Here is a 13,768-nt window from a genome sequence, read left to right as displayed (position 1 = left end):
GAGAGAGAGAGAGAGAGAGAGAGAGAGAGAGAGAGAGAGAGAGAGAGAGAGAGAGAGAGAGAGAGAGAGAGAGAGAGCTTGCTCTTCCTGGTATAACATTTTAAAAGAAGACAATGAAGACAAATCAGTTAACGTGGACTCTTAGGTCACAGTGGGTTAACATTGAGACCCTCTGTGGTAAAGGCCTACTTCTGGTGGATTGAACTCGGCCAGGGGTCAGGAACCTTTTTGGTGGAGAGAGCCATAAACGCCAAATTTTTAAAAAGAAAATTTCACGAGAGCCATACCATTTTAAAAACACTGAATTTAGAATGAACTGAAACAATTAAAAGCATGTATTTCAATTAAACCCAACAATCTTAGAGTGTACTGTCAAGTTATTGCTTTAATTGATAACATGTAAGTAGAGGGCTGCCAACTGTCAACTTCATTATGGCGAGGGTCTGGTAGTCCTCCCGCCGAAAATGTTGTATTTCTTAGATGTAATTTCCTGCATTTTAACGTCCCATGTCCCGTTTCAATTCAATATGGAACCTGTATTTATTTATAAATATAGGACCGTTCCGTATTTCAAGGGATGGTTGGCAACCCCAGATAAGTAAGAGCCATATACAGTTCCCAAAAGAGCCACATGTGGCTCTAGAGCCATAGGTTCCTGACCCCTGAACTAGGCTGTGTGATATTTAGCTTTCAAAAGCACCAGACAACTCAGGGATTGATCGCTATATTCATTTGTTAGCCTATTTCATTCATTCATCTTCTGATCAATTAATTAATTAATTAATTTGAGTAGGTGAGTATTTATCAATAGGCTATTGTGTTTTCAAGTTACACCTAGTGCCAATGCCATTATATATAGCCTAGGCTAGGCTGTCTGGCCTATGACTTTCCAGTTTCAAATGGCTATTTCCTACGTTGCGGATACCATTTTGGAATAGGCCTAATATATATTGAAACAAATATTTACTTCTAAGTGCGAAATTGAAAAATTGATCTTGAATCAGCGTTGGCTGACACAGTTGTCATTCAACCTAAAATACACCAGCCTACATCAGTTTCCCCAGTCGGTACTGGGCGTCAGGTTGAAACTGAACAGGGAACCGAAGGAGGAAAATCATGATGTGGAATCATTTTCCGGTAAAGGCGAGTCATGCACTTCGTGGTCTCCTCTGATTGGTTTGAGTGTCATCCTTTTGGCCAATGAACGGCAGACATCTGTTCACCCATGCTTTTCTCTGAAATTGCCAATTACCCTCCCAAGATTTGGCCAAGGTGGGTAGAGGTTTGGTAGCGCTGCAAGAGAAGAACTTCGGAGAAGTCTTCAGAAGAGGCAAATATGAAGATTGCCATCGCTTTTTGCACGATTGCTCTGGTAGCACTATCAGTAAATGCTACCGTCTACTTCCAGGAGCAGTTTCTGGATGGAGGTAAACTCAGTTCGCTAATGGTGACTGTTAGCTAAAGAAAGCTTGAGTGGGGTTGCTCTTCAACTTCTATGCTGCTAAAATGGTCATTTTGCACAGCTAGTCCTCACAACTTGTGCTTTCAACTTTTTAGTAGAACTACTTTTCCTTATGTGTGCGTTACCTCTGTCATCACTTATTGCTGGACTGTGTTAACTAAGTATTTTGCTCTGTCGTTTACCATAACGCTGACAAGTTTAATGTGGCCGCTAGTCAAATCATTAGCTAGCCAGTTGAAGTTTAAAAAGAAAACCATCCGCGTGAAATTTGGAGTCTAGTTCTACGACTATGGTATGTTATGAAGTGTCGGCGTGATGCGGCACCCTGATGGCTTTGACACTCAGGCCCTGTCAAGTTGTGTCAATCATTGAATGCAATACATATCCTCGTGTGCACGATTCCTGGTGGTCTACATGACCTGTTAACATAGAAATGCAATGTTAGTCATGGTTGTAAAAACAATAAATTACTCGAACAGGTTTTATTACCACGTGACCAGGAAAGTATTCGAATCGAAAGTAATTTCTTAAGTTCAAACTCGTCACCAGACAAGTGGGAAGGTCCCTGCATTTCTGTAGTCGAAGCAGGAAGCGCCTCTAGACTAAAGATGTACGTTTGCGTTTCTTGCCCCACAGTCAGTTCTGATTGAGAGTGTATATTGAAATACTTGTATGCAGTTCAATCATGGGATCTCTACCAATCCTAATGACCTCTGTCTCATTTTGTTTCCTCCTTCCTCTTATGTAGACGCCTGGAAGAGTCGCTGGGTGAACTCGGAGCACAAGTCTGACTATGGCCAGTTCAAACTTACCTCCGGGAACTTCTATGGAGACGCAGAGAAGGACAAGGGTAGGACACTTAATGCCTCCCTCTGATGATGATGATGCTACCTGTGTTTGTGTCAAACCACACGCATGGCCAAATCACAGGTGTTCACACACACAAAAAATACTTTTTTTCTCCATACATAGGCCTTCAGACCAGCCAGGATGCCCGCTTCTATGCAACCTCCGCCAGGTTTGAGCCTTTCAGCAATGAGGGCAAAACTGTGGTCTTCCAGTTCACGGTGAAGCACGAGCAGAAAATCGACTGCGGTGGTGGCTACGTGAAAATTTTCCCCTCGGACCTCGACCAGGCCGCCATGCACGGAGACTCGCAGTACTACATCATGTTCGGTGAGTATTTTTTATTACATTGCATAACATTACATTTAGCAGACGCTTTTGACCAAAGCGACTTACAAGGAGGACATTAAAGCAAGTACAGAGTAAGGGGTCAGTACAGAGTACAGCAGTATACAGGTAGAGAGCAGAAAAATAGTGGAGGACCTATGAAATGTAGTGCAGGTTAGTACCCACAATTAGAGATGAGTAGTTATGTTATGCAGGGAAGCTCTCTTGGAAGAGATGAGACTTCACAAGTTGCGACCCAGATGCCAAGACTGCTACAGTCATGAGATTCAGCACAACAAAGTCATATTTGAGGTTGTTTTGATATGGCCTCTGAACAAAATGGCCTTTATTTCTTCTAGTGTGTTCTTCAAAAAGGAAACCTGTGGATAATCTATACTTTTTTATCCTTTTTACTTGTGAAGAAGGGCAGAGACACCATGTTGAATATGCTCTTGGCAGTGAAGCATCAGGTTCTGAATGCTCAATGTAGACATTTATTAAAATGTCATGGACATTTTAAGATGGAAGAATCTTTTGTCTGTGCTAGAAAAGTAGCTCAAGGAACATGAGGGGAGAAATGGTGGTCATATTTCTGTGTGAGATGTGACTCCAGTGCAAACCCCGCTGGGATAACATCCTACGCACCTGCCCAACTACAGAGGTCTGTCTGAGATGTGACTGAAAGTGACCATTTTGATCTTTCGCAGGCCCTGACATCTGTGGCTACAGTACGAAGAAGGTTCACGTGATCTTCAACTACAAAGGCAAGAACCACCTCATCAAGAAAGAAATCAAATGCAAGGCAAGTCTGATTCCAGCACAGTCAAACCGGGACACAAATCTCCTCTACATCATTATTGCTCCCTTGTTGTACACAGTTACTAACACTCTTTGGGTGTCTTCGCTTCCCGACCCCACCCCACCCAACACAACCACCCACGTTTGCTGATAACACTTTAGAATAATGTCTGCTTATAAAGCATTACTTTCGTACACTTAGTAAAAATGAAATAATGATGAACAACCCATTAACAAATGTTTGTGAATGGCTGGTTAATGTTGCGTTAATATTTAATTTTTTATCAAACATTTACACATTTTTTGTAAATGAATAAAAATATACTTAAAAAGTTTGTAAAATCATATTTATATATATTTTATAAAGCATAAATAACTTGGTTGATAATAAATACATTTGTTAATTATTAACTAAGTCTCTATAAGCAGACATTTTTATAATAATAATAACAATGTATGTTTTACCCATTTGCCTTTAGGATGATGAGCTCACCCACCTGTACACCCTGATCCTGAACCCAGACCAGACGTACGAGGTGAAGATCGACAACGAGAAGGTGGAGTCCGGCTCTCTGGAGGAGGACTGGGACTTCCTGCCCCCCAAGACGATCAAGGACCCCGAGGCCAAGAAACCAGAGGACTGGGACGACCGCCCCAAGATCGACGACGCCGACGACACCAAGCCTGAGGTAACTCACCCATTTGCAGTCCACGTTTTAATGTGTCGTGGGAAGCCATAAACAACCCATAATTAAGCCAAATCTCAGGCTTTTGGCTTTCCGAACACGCCATAACCATGCCAAATGCAAATGCATGCTATCTGGGATTCTGCTTAAAAACCAAAAACCATTGCTCACTCAGTTTTTTAATGGTACATGGAAAAAGGGATATTTTTATTATTTGCGTATTTCTACCAAGACATACAGTATAATCAAATCAGATGCTTTACGTGTGCATGAACACTGTACATTATTTCTGTTGTGTTATTAAGCACTTTAAAAGAAAAAAAGCCTGTTATAAACTTCATATTGTTTCCTAAGGATTGGGACAAACCCGAGAACATCCCCGACCCTGATGCCAAGAAGCCTGAAGACTGGGACGAGGACATGGATGGAGAGTGGGAGCCCCCCATGATCCCCAATCCCGATTACAAGGTGGGGGCTTCACTTCAAATTTTAAGTGTCCATATATTTTTCTGTTTCCACAGTTTTTGCTTATGTAATGCACCATTTAGCCTTGAGTACAGTGTGATCTGCCTAAATGCATACTTTTGTTTTGTTTTTTAACTATGAAATCAGTTTACACAGACAGAGTAAAATAGGAGGGTGGGGAAGAAAACAAAAATACAGTTCATGTCAGGCAGAGAATGTCCATAAAGAATCAATTACTATTTTTTATTAGTACGGTATAAAGAGTTACAGTAAATTCTAGTATACACAATAGGTCATCTTGAAGAGGTTAAGACATTACAAAGATGCGTTCAGCACAGTGTTGTAGTGCCGATTGGAGTTAAACTACAGAGAGGCACAATGAACGTCATTTACTATTGCTCTGCGTGTGTTTTAAACATTTTTAAAGAATGTATTCTTGAACTCTTTGGTGAAAATTCCATATATTTCAGACATTTCATCTTCACACTAAAACGCATCTAAAGTCACTTATATCTGCCAATCCAATTCGATGCTGTTGTGTCTGGTGGTAGCTATGGTTGCTTCAAGAGAAATAAAGTCTCAACACTAAATTGGACATCAACTGCTTTGTCTACAGGGAGAGTGGAAACCCAAACAGATCGACAATCCCAACTATAAGGGTGTGTGGGTTCACCCTGAAATTGACAACCCTGAGTACACCCAGGATGCCGAGATCTACAAGTTTGACAGCATCAGTGTCCTTGGGCTGGACCTGTGGCAGGTAGGCATTCTGGTCCATTTTTGCGTACAGTGCCCTCAACCAGCTTAACACTGAACATTATTTGGCCAATCTCTGGAAGTTAATGTATTTGTATCTGTAATTACCAGGTGAAATCTGGCACCATTTTCGACAACTTCCTGATCACAGACGATGTGAAGGAGGCTGAAGATATCGGCAAAGACACCTGGGGTGTTACAAAGGTATGAGATCACATTGCTAAAGTGTTATTGTATGGCATTAATATGAAAGAACAGCATTCTTATTTTCTAAATTGAACCTTGTTTATTTTTTTCATTGTTTCTGCTCCAGGGCCCAGAAAAGAAAATGAAGGATGATCAGGATGAAAAGAAGAGGAAAGAGGAGGACGCAAAAAACAAGGAACAGGACACGGGAGCGGACGATGACGATGATGCGGACGAAGAGGAGGACGAGGAGGAGGGAGACGAGGATGATGGCGCCGATGACGGCACGGAAACGGAAGACAACGACTTGCCAAAGGACAAGGACGAGCTCTGAGTGACTAGACGGACCATCTTCCGGCACGCGTCCGCTGCGCTCTCGTGGTTGCCAAGGAAACCGCCGAAGTGCATAGCTTTCCGATTTGCGTAGTGCCACTGTGGGATGCGACTACCTCTTGAGTTGCTCCCATTTTGTACAGGGACTGAGGGAGAGTGGCTCATATCAGATGTGATAATTTAAAATCTATTTGTTCAAAGTTCTTTTTAATTTTTTTTTTTTTTTAAGATGACCCCCCAACCAACCAACCAACCAACCACTACATGTGTGCACACACAAACTGCAGCCAACAAACAATTTCAGGTTTACAACCCATTGATTGACACAACCCTTTTTTGCCCTGCACAATATAGGGCATCGCAGGACAATGTGTTGGCTAATAAAATGATAGTAAACCAGTTAGAATTTGAACATAATTTTTCATTTGTAGGTCTGAAGTGGTTCCTTTCATGTCTTTCTTTGTGCTGATTGGGTTTTTTGTTTGTTTTAATTAGGTTGGGTTTCATGTCCATGTATGTGAAGCACAAACATTGTTACTGATTAAACCATCTACTAAATAATATCTCAAACTAAGATGATGGCGTACTTCAACTATGGAGTGTAGTTGATATGAGATTTCAATCCAATGGGATTGCACTGCGGATGTTTGGCTGAGCTCCTTTCACTTAAAATGTCTCAAGTTATGTCAAAAAACAGTCATTTTTATTTAAATGCAGTTGAGAACGTATAATTTCTGGCACTGACATGTTTCCTATAGTATACTGTTTTTCTAAACCCTTTATTGAATGAGTTGAGATTAAATGTGTTCCAACTTTGTCAACATGCTGTGTGCAATGAGAGGCCTTTGCATGCAGTTTTACAAACTGTGATCCCACCTTTTATATGAGTAGTTTAAACTATATCTCAACCTAATCAAGCTCTGGGAGGATTTTGTAGTTTTTTTTTTTTTTTTTTTTTAACTTGATATCAATGTTTTATGTGGGATTTATTGTTTTTCCTCCATTGAAACTGTCCCAAGTCAGTGCATTCCACGTCAAGTCCAGTGACCACAGTCGGTGACAGTGTGTAGACGATCCATGATATGGATTTTGTCTCCTTAACCTTCATCAGAATGTCATAATTGATGCCAAAGTTCAAATAAAATACATAAATATTGTGCTTTGTTTCCTTAAGGTAATTCTTAATGTTGGCTTTTGACATCTAATCACATCACGTTCATTGAATGGAGCGCCCCTCAGTGCTCTTCCGCAACTCAAAACGTCAGCGGCTAGAACCACACACTCGCCCTGGCATCGAACTTCACAGATTAGGAGGACAAGTATTAGATCTACCTCTGCTTCACTATTCAATCGAATAACAAGACGGACAATACGATTCACTGAGCAACCGCGAAATACCCATTTGTGTCGAGTGAGTTTCGTCCATTGACTCTATGGTTTCGACACAAAGTTGCAAAACAATGTAAAGAAACAATACACGTCATCTCTCAAATGTAGCCAGACAGGAAGAACTGACACGCAAAGTTCTCGGGAGCGCGCACGCATTTTAATGAAGCAGGAAACATGGCGGCCCACATGACATTAGCCCAGGTAATAAAGCGATAACTTTGTTCATCATTGCCTGGTAAACTATAAAACTAAAACAGTTAAACGTCCAAGCTATGTGCAACATGGACTTGGCGAAGATGGTTTAGCCAAGTGTTCGGAGATAACTTTTGCTGAGGATACCGTGGAATTGTGACAGTTTTGACAACAAGACCAACTTACCTACTTGCTGTCAGTGCAATGGGACAGGGGTGGTGTTTTTGTTAACTGATAGCTAGCAAGCTGAATGCAGCAGTTATTGGAATGGCGGAGAACAAACTAGAAAGGACGGTTAATGTGTTTAATTCCACCGTCGCTTAACAAATCATTTTAACTTTAAAAATGCAGCGATGATGAGTTTGTGCGGTCTTGGCAGAACCATAACATGCCTGTTGATGGTAGCGTCGGATATGGTTCAACTTAATTCACCATGATAACCTGATTCCCTGCTTTAATGGAGCGAAATAAAACATTGTAAAACTTATGTAAAACATTGAATGCATTTTGACAAGGGACACTGTTTCCCAACGGGTAACAACTCCATAAGAAGTCAGCCATGTTTCTGTTTCTTCCTTTAGATTTCTAATGGGAATCCTGCTTATGATAACTACTACAGACAAGTAAGTTTGCTCCCACTGTAATGCAGTAGTATCATCTCTTTTCGATTCATTATTACCCCCCCATCGTGTTTATTTGTTTTAGCCAGCGTTAGTGATGCTACTCTGTTTACACAGGTGGATCCTGCAAACACTGGGAAGGTGGGAGCTGCGGAGGCCGCCCAGTTCCTAAAAAAGTCAGGGCTATCTGACAGCACCTTGGGAAAGGTAGTTCTAGACTCCAGTGTTTTTGAATGGGTTGTTCAGGACATATTTCTATATTAAGAAGCAAAAACACAGGGTAAAAGTGTAATTCAAGTTATTATGTTCATTATGAACCACCATGAGTAGTCGACAACCTGAAGAAGGTCTGTTTCAGAGGTGTACAGTTTATAATGTAACTGATCAAATGAGCAAGTTTACAGTAACCTTGCATCTTTGAGATACCGGTACTCAGCAAACTGTGTAAAATGTTATATTATCCTAGTGTAATCCTTAGTGAAAATGTTATTCCCTACAGATTTGGGAGTTATCAGACACAGAGCACAAGGGCTACTTGGACAAGCGGGTAAGTTGTACCTCTATGAACACTTCTTGGCGGGGAAAAATAGGGTCATTTCACGTGAAATCAGACACTTGGGACCCAACCGACACGGATTTCAATCATACTTGCTGTGCCTGTTTAGTAGCAAGGTAGCACCCCAGAACTGCATTTATGTGAATCTGACACCAATATTAAGGGAGAAATAGACTAGCAAAGGTTTACATATGAGGGTAGGGCACGATACATTCAGCCTTGATTACATCAGTCAGTGTAAGTCACAAAAGGATTTTCTGAGGTGTTGTTTGAAAGCTCTTTTCTGGCTCTACAAATTACTCAAATCGCATGGAATACAACAACCCTAAGAATATGAATTATGATACATTGAATATAAAAAAGCTTATATTTTAAAATGGCCAGTGTCTTGTCTAAACATAGCCTGTAAGGTCATAAACAACACCTGAAAATGGGGTGTTTGGTTCTTTATTCATTTTAGAGATAATGGGGCATAAAGGTTGAAATGAGTTGTAATGAAGTAGTAATAGAGTAGTGTCAGGGACAGGGCTGGACTGGCCATCTGGCATAACAGGCTTTTTCCCGGTGGGCCCTGCACCCTCGTCGGTCCTTATTCCAAGTACTCAAAAACTACACGACTTCTGCCCATTGTCAATGGACACAGTGGAAGCTACACCATTTTCAGCATTCAGAGAAGGCAGGGTTGAAAGAATAAGATCATTAAAGGAATTTTCTAAATGTTCAAGCACCGAAGGGTATGTTGTAGCTGTATATGATGGCAACTAGTGGCTAGCATGTGTTGAGCAATGTATGCCGAGCACTGGAGAGGTGAAACTGAACTTCCTGCATCCTCATGGACCATCTCCATCCTTCACATAATCTGATAGACATGCCGTCATGTGATATTACTATGGTATTACCATATTATTACTAGGTGATTTGTATGATGCCATATTTTTGAGTCCCATTATCTCTGAAATGAATAAAGAACCAAACACCAGCATTTTAGGTGTTGTTCATGACATTGCAGGCTATGTTTAGACAATGAACTGGTCATTTTAAAATGTAAGTTTTTTTTGGTATTCAATGTTTAATTTTTCAATTTATGATCATTCATATTCTCAGGGTTGTTGTATGCCATGCTGTTTGAGTAATTTGTAGAGCCAGAAAAGAGCTTTCAAATAACACCACGGACATCTTTTTTGTGACTTACACTGACTGATAAAATCAAGGCTGAATGCATAGTGTCCTACCCTCATAAGTAAACCTACGCTAGTCTGTTTCTCCCTTAATATTGGTGTCAGATTCACACAAATGCAGTTCTGGGGTGCTACCTTGCTACTAAACAGGCACAACAAGTATGATTGAAATCCGTGTCGGTCAGGTCCCAAAGTGTCTGATTTCACGTGAAATGACCCAATACTCTTCGACAATCATTTTTTTTGGAATGGACTTGTGCTTTTACATAAATCCTTTCACATAAGTCCATAAGACATATGTCCGACCAAAACAATGCTGGAAATCTAAATAAAATTGATGTCTACATTTTTTGTCAACTAACATTGTGAGTGCAGTACACGTGAAATTATATTTTTTTAAAAACTGGAATAGACATAGAATTGTAAAAACAAATTAACACAGTTTATTAAAAGAAATGCCAGGGTAGTGAAACACTTAGCCCATTTATATGCACATCAATAAACCGTTTATGATCAGGTTTTTGGAGTAACCGGTTTATTCAAGTGCTCATGTAAATGGAATAAACAATTTATAATAATTGGTTTATTGCAGTTATCGATTTATGAGAAATCTGATTAGCACAGGTAGGTTTTTGGCTAATAGACTGATTTCTCAAGGCATGTATCCAGCACATTGACACTACTGTCAATGATCCAGCATAAGCGGGTTATTATCAGGTTATTGACATTCTAGAATGATAAGAAGTCAACCACAAGCCTTGAATTTCAGTCTCGTGTCACACACTTGAGTGGAGCACATGCAACCGACAGACTGCATGTAAACGACAATAAACAGTTTACTCCAATAACCTGTTTATTCCAATAACCTGGTTATTGTTTTAATGTAAATGGCTCACTGCCTTGTGCAAGCTTATCAAGCCAAAATGCCCAGTCACATACAACAAACAACACCTTCAGCTGTTAGCAATTATAGTTGCTGTGATGTTTTTGTTCGCTGCAGGGTTTTTTCGTGGCCCTGAGGTTGGTGGCCTCTGCCCAGAGTGGCAATGATGTCAGCCATAAAAGTCTAAGCCAGACTGTGCCTGCACCAAAGTTTGTAAGTTGCTGCAATTTGTCTTCAGTCTGTCTATTTGTCTGTATGGCTCTTGTATCAACAATAGACCATTCTGTTGTCTGTCTGTCCGTCTGTCTGTCTGTTTGTCTTTCAATATGCACAATATACTGTTTGTTTATCTAGTGTCTAGTCTTCAAAGAACTGCATGATGTATGCTGCATGATGTAACATTACTGTCAAGCTGTGTATGGGTGGTTGACGTAACGCAAAAGAAAAATACGTTTTTCCAATTCCTGAAAAAAATGATGGAAAAAATTGGAAAAAAAGCACTTAGTGGTCTGTGGAATTTCACCTTATTTTTTGCCATTTTTGGGAAAATGTGTCCTGCATCAACACATTACATAGGCATGTCACACCGCAGGAAAATAAAGTCACACCACAGGAAATTCACTGCATTATGGCCATTTTAATCCTTTTGTCTACATGACTGACATCTGAGCTCATGCTAACTTGATACTGATATTGTGTTTAATCTTAATATGTGTTTTCATTTATATAAAAAAACACTTTTTCCATCTATAAGAGCAGTCATACCATAGGATACCATAAAATGAACCTAAGCATTGTGTGACAGGAACATTGCAATATGAAGACAGTTTTTCTCGATTGCTTACACACATTTTTCGGAATCAGTTCTCGAATTCTCAAAACTCTACACACAAATCTCCAAACCTCACACACAACGGGCAAAACTCCTCACTACCTCTGAAAAATGCACGTCTTGTCTAAAAACAATGTACTCTCTTCTAAAAAGGTCATTTTGTTCTCAAATGACACACACAAGCAGTCATTTTAATACACTCTTATGTGAACCATTGAACACTAATATGCACAAGGTGAAACTCTATACTCAACTTGAAACACAGTAGAAACTTATTTTCTTCAGTGTTCTACTTATTAAAGAGGGTATTTTCTGTATTAAAATACTGAAATATTGTTTTTAGACTCGGAGTACACAGATGTGTATACATTTTACATATTTTTCTGACATTTAAAAAATTGCACTAATTTATTGTACAATATTGGGTAACCACATGAAAGTGATGTCTTGTATAACATATTTTTGAGTTTAAAAACTACACAAATGTGTTTTCTCCTTGCATCCACTCATTTTTCATCAATATGACATGCAATGTGTGTCCTTATGGGGTGACGATTTCAGATTGTAAACCGATATGAAGAGAGTTTGCCCATGTGATGAGAAAGTGAACTTAGTATGGCAGTTGATTTTAGTATTTTGAATGATGGTGTGTTCAATGCGACAACCAGGATTTTTCTTCATGGAAATTGTGTGTAATCCAGATAATTGTGTGTAGTGATTTGAAAAGAGTGTGTTTTAAAACTGAAATGTGAGTGTACAGAAGGAATTGTGTTTAGTGTTCAGTAACATTGGTTAGGGGAGTTGGGAAATGGGTGAGATGTTCCGAGAATTGTGTGTGAAGTACCAGAAATTGTGTATAAGCAATCGAGAAAAACTGTAAGAGATTAATTTTCACCTTAAACTTCCACAGCACTCTCCAATAACTGAGGTACTGACTGGTTAGGAGCCAGTCTTTAAGACCCTTGTAGTTGGCCTTGCAGCTGCCCATTCACAAATATTGACATACATGTCACCCCACAGGACGCAATTTGTGTTACGAAATTGAACTTGTAGTTAATATTACTGTCTTGAGTTTTTTTTTCACATTCACATATAAAGTTAATATTTATGCAATCATGCCAAATGCTTCATACATTATTCAAAATGTTGTTGGTTAATTTATATATGTATTATATTCCAGGTTTCATTAATCTTACAGTCACACCGCAGGATATTTGACATATAAACCTTTGCATAAATCTTAACAAAAATGTTTCTTTTCATCTAAGACTAATATGAAACATAATATACCACATCTTCTTTCATTGGCATTTATTTTTTAAAGGAAAAATAACAGTTTTGTAGGTTTTTATCCAATGTTACGAAAAAACAAGGTGTCACGTCAACCACCCGTATACCAATTCCTATGATTCTAATTAATTTCCTAAATATCTGCCTAATTATTCTATGTGTATGCTACACTGCATTGAGGTTCATTCATAGGAATAAAGGTGTTTCTTTGGTTTTGTGGTTGTGACAGAGAGACACAGGCAGTCCAGCCTTAGGTACAACTAGCTCATTGGCCACCGATTCCAGCTGGGCTGTTCGGGTAAGTGACATTACGTTACACTACACTTAACCTACACTGTTATCCAAAGCGGCTTACAGTTATTACCGGGTTTTGGTTACAGTCCCTGGAACACTGTAATGTTGTTGCGTTCAGGCTGACTGAGAACCGCATCGGTGTCCATTCCTGCACCTAAGAGCGAACCGGCCGGCGTGTTCACGCCGCAGATCTTAGCATTCACGAACCGGAAAGTTGGTTCGCAATGCGAACTGAAAAATACTTCGTTTTCTCTGTGCGCTGTTATGACAACCTGGACGTCAGCAGGTTCATCCGGGTAACATTGTCACGTGGTTCGCAGGCAAGCACTTAAGTGCCGAATGTAACTACTGTGGGCACCTGCACTGTTCTGGTCAGCCGGAAAACAGTATGTGGGATTGGTTGGGTGCCTTGTTCAGGGGCACTTCAGCCATGGATGGTATAGGATTTGAACTTTCAAACTGACTCCCAAACATCAGGCCATGGCTGTCCCCAGTTAAATGGTACCATTGATCTTTCTTTTTATTGTAATAAATACTATTGCTACTGTAATTCCTACAGTGCTTCTACTACTGATAAAATTGCTTCCATTGTAATGTGATGTTAACATTCAGCTCTTGCCTGTTCAAGCTTAAGTCCAAGATGAATGGGTTGTAGCTAAATGGCTTTAGTGGAGT

The 13,768-nt window shown here is 39.9% G+C and overlaps 2 protein-coding genes across 6 annotated transcripts in view; both read left to right on the top strand.

Annotated features, from left to right (window-relative positions):
* Nucleotides 1-1,241: 1,241 nt before the first annotated feature.
* calr3b (calreticulin 3b) lies at nt 1,242-7,016 on the top strand. The gene is made up of 9 exons (XM_063218567.1): nt 1,242-1,427; nt 2,211-2,312; nt 2,435-2,638; nt 3,343-3,437; nt 3,913-4,122; nt 4,474-4,587; nt 5,201-5,344; nt 5,452-5,544; nt 5,654-7,016. Exons 1-9 carry the CDS (start codon nt 1,337-1,339, stop codon nt 5,858-5,860), a joined length of 1,260 nt encoding a protein of 419 aa, XP_063074637.1. The 5' UTR covers nt 1,242-1,336; the 3' UTR covers nt 5,861-7,016.
* A 68-nt stretch (nt 7,017-7,084) lies between these two features.
* The window catches only part of eps15l1b (epidermal growth factor receptor pathway substrate 15-like 1b), a 55,557-nt gene continuing 48,873 nt past the window's right edge, over nt 7,085-13,768 (top strand). For all 5 annotated transcript variants that reach the window (XM_063218563.1, XM_063218565.1, XM_063218564.1 and 2 more), the window contains exons 1-6: nt 7,085-7,449; nt 8,022-8,063; nt 8,178-8,267; nt 8,560-8,607; nt 10,795-10,890; nt 13,029-13,097. In XM_063218563.1, coding sequence (XP_063074633.1) covers nt 7,423-7,449; nt 8,022-8,063; nt 8,178-8,267; nt 8,560-8,607; nt 10,795-10,890; nt 13,029-13,097 — 372 coding nt within the window. In that variant the 5' untranslated portion in view covers nt 7,085-7,422. The remainder of the gene's footprint in view (nt 7,450-8,021; nt 8,064-8,177; nt 8,268-8,559; nt 8,608-10,794; nt 10,891-13,028; nt 13,098-13,768) is intronic.

The sequence above is a fragment of the Engraulis encrasicolus genome, chromosome 16, assembly GCF_034702125.1.
Source record: "Engraulis encrasicolus isolate BLACKSEA-1 chromosome 16, IST_EnEncr_1.0, whole genome shotgun sequence".
NCBI lineage: Eukaryota > Metazoa > Chordata > Actinopteri > Clupeiformes > Engraulidae > Engraulis > Engraulis encrasicolus.
The sequence above is the reverse complement of the archived record's forward strand: the minus strand, read 5'-3'. Positions and strand labels throughout refer to the sequence as shown.

Excerpts from the sequence above, each read along its gene's own strand:
- calr3b (XM_063218567.1), top strand. The coding sequence starts at position 1,337 with ATGAAGATTGCCATCGCTTTTTGCACGATTGCTCTGGTAGCACTATCA. Across the intron at positions 2,639-3,342 it reads GCAGTACTACATCATGTTCG|GCCCTGACATCTGTGGCTAC; the intron begins GTGAGTATTTTT and ends GATCTTTCGCAG. Across the intron at positions 4,588-5,200 it reads TCCCCAATCCCGATTACAAG|GGAGAGTGGAAACCCAAACA; the intron begins GTGGGGGCTTCA and ends CTTTGTCTACAG.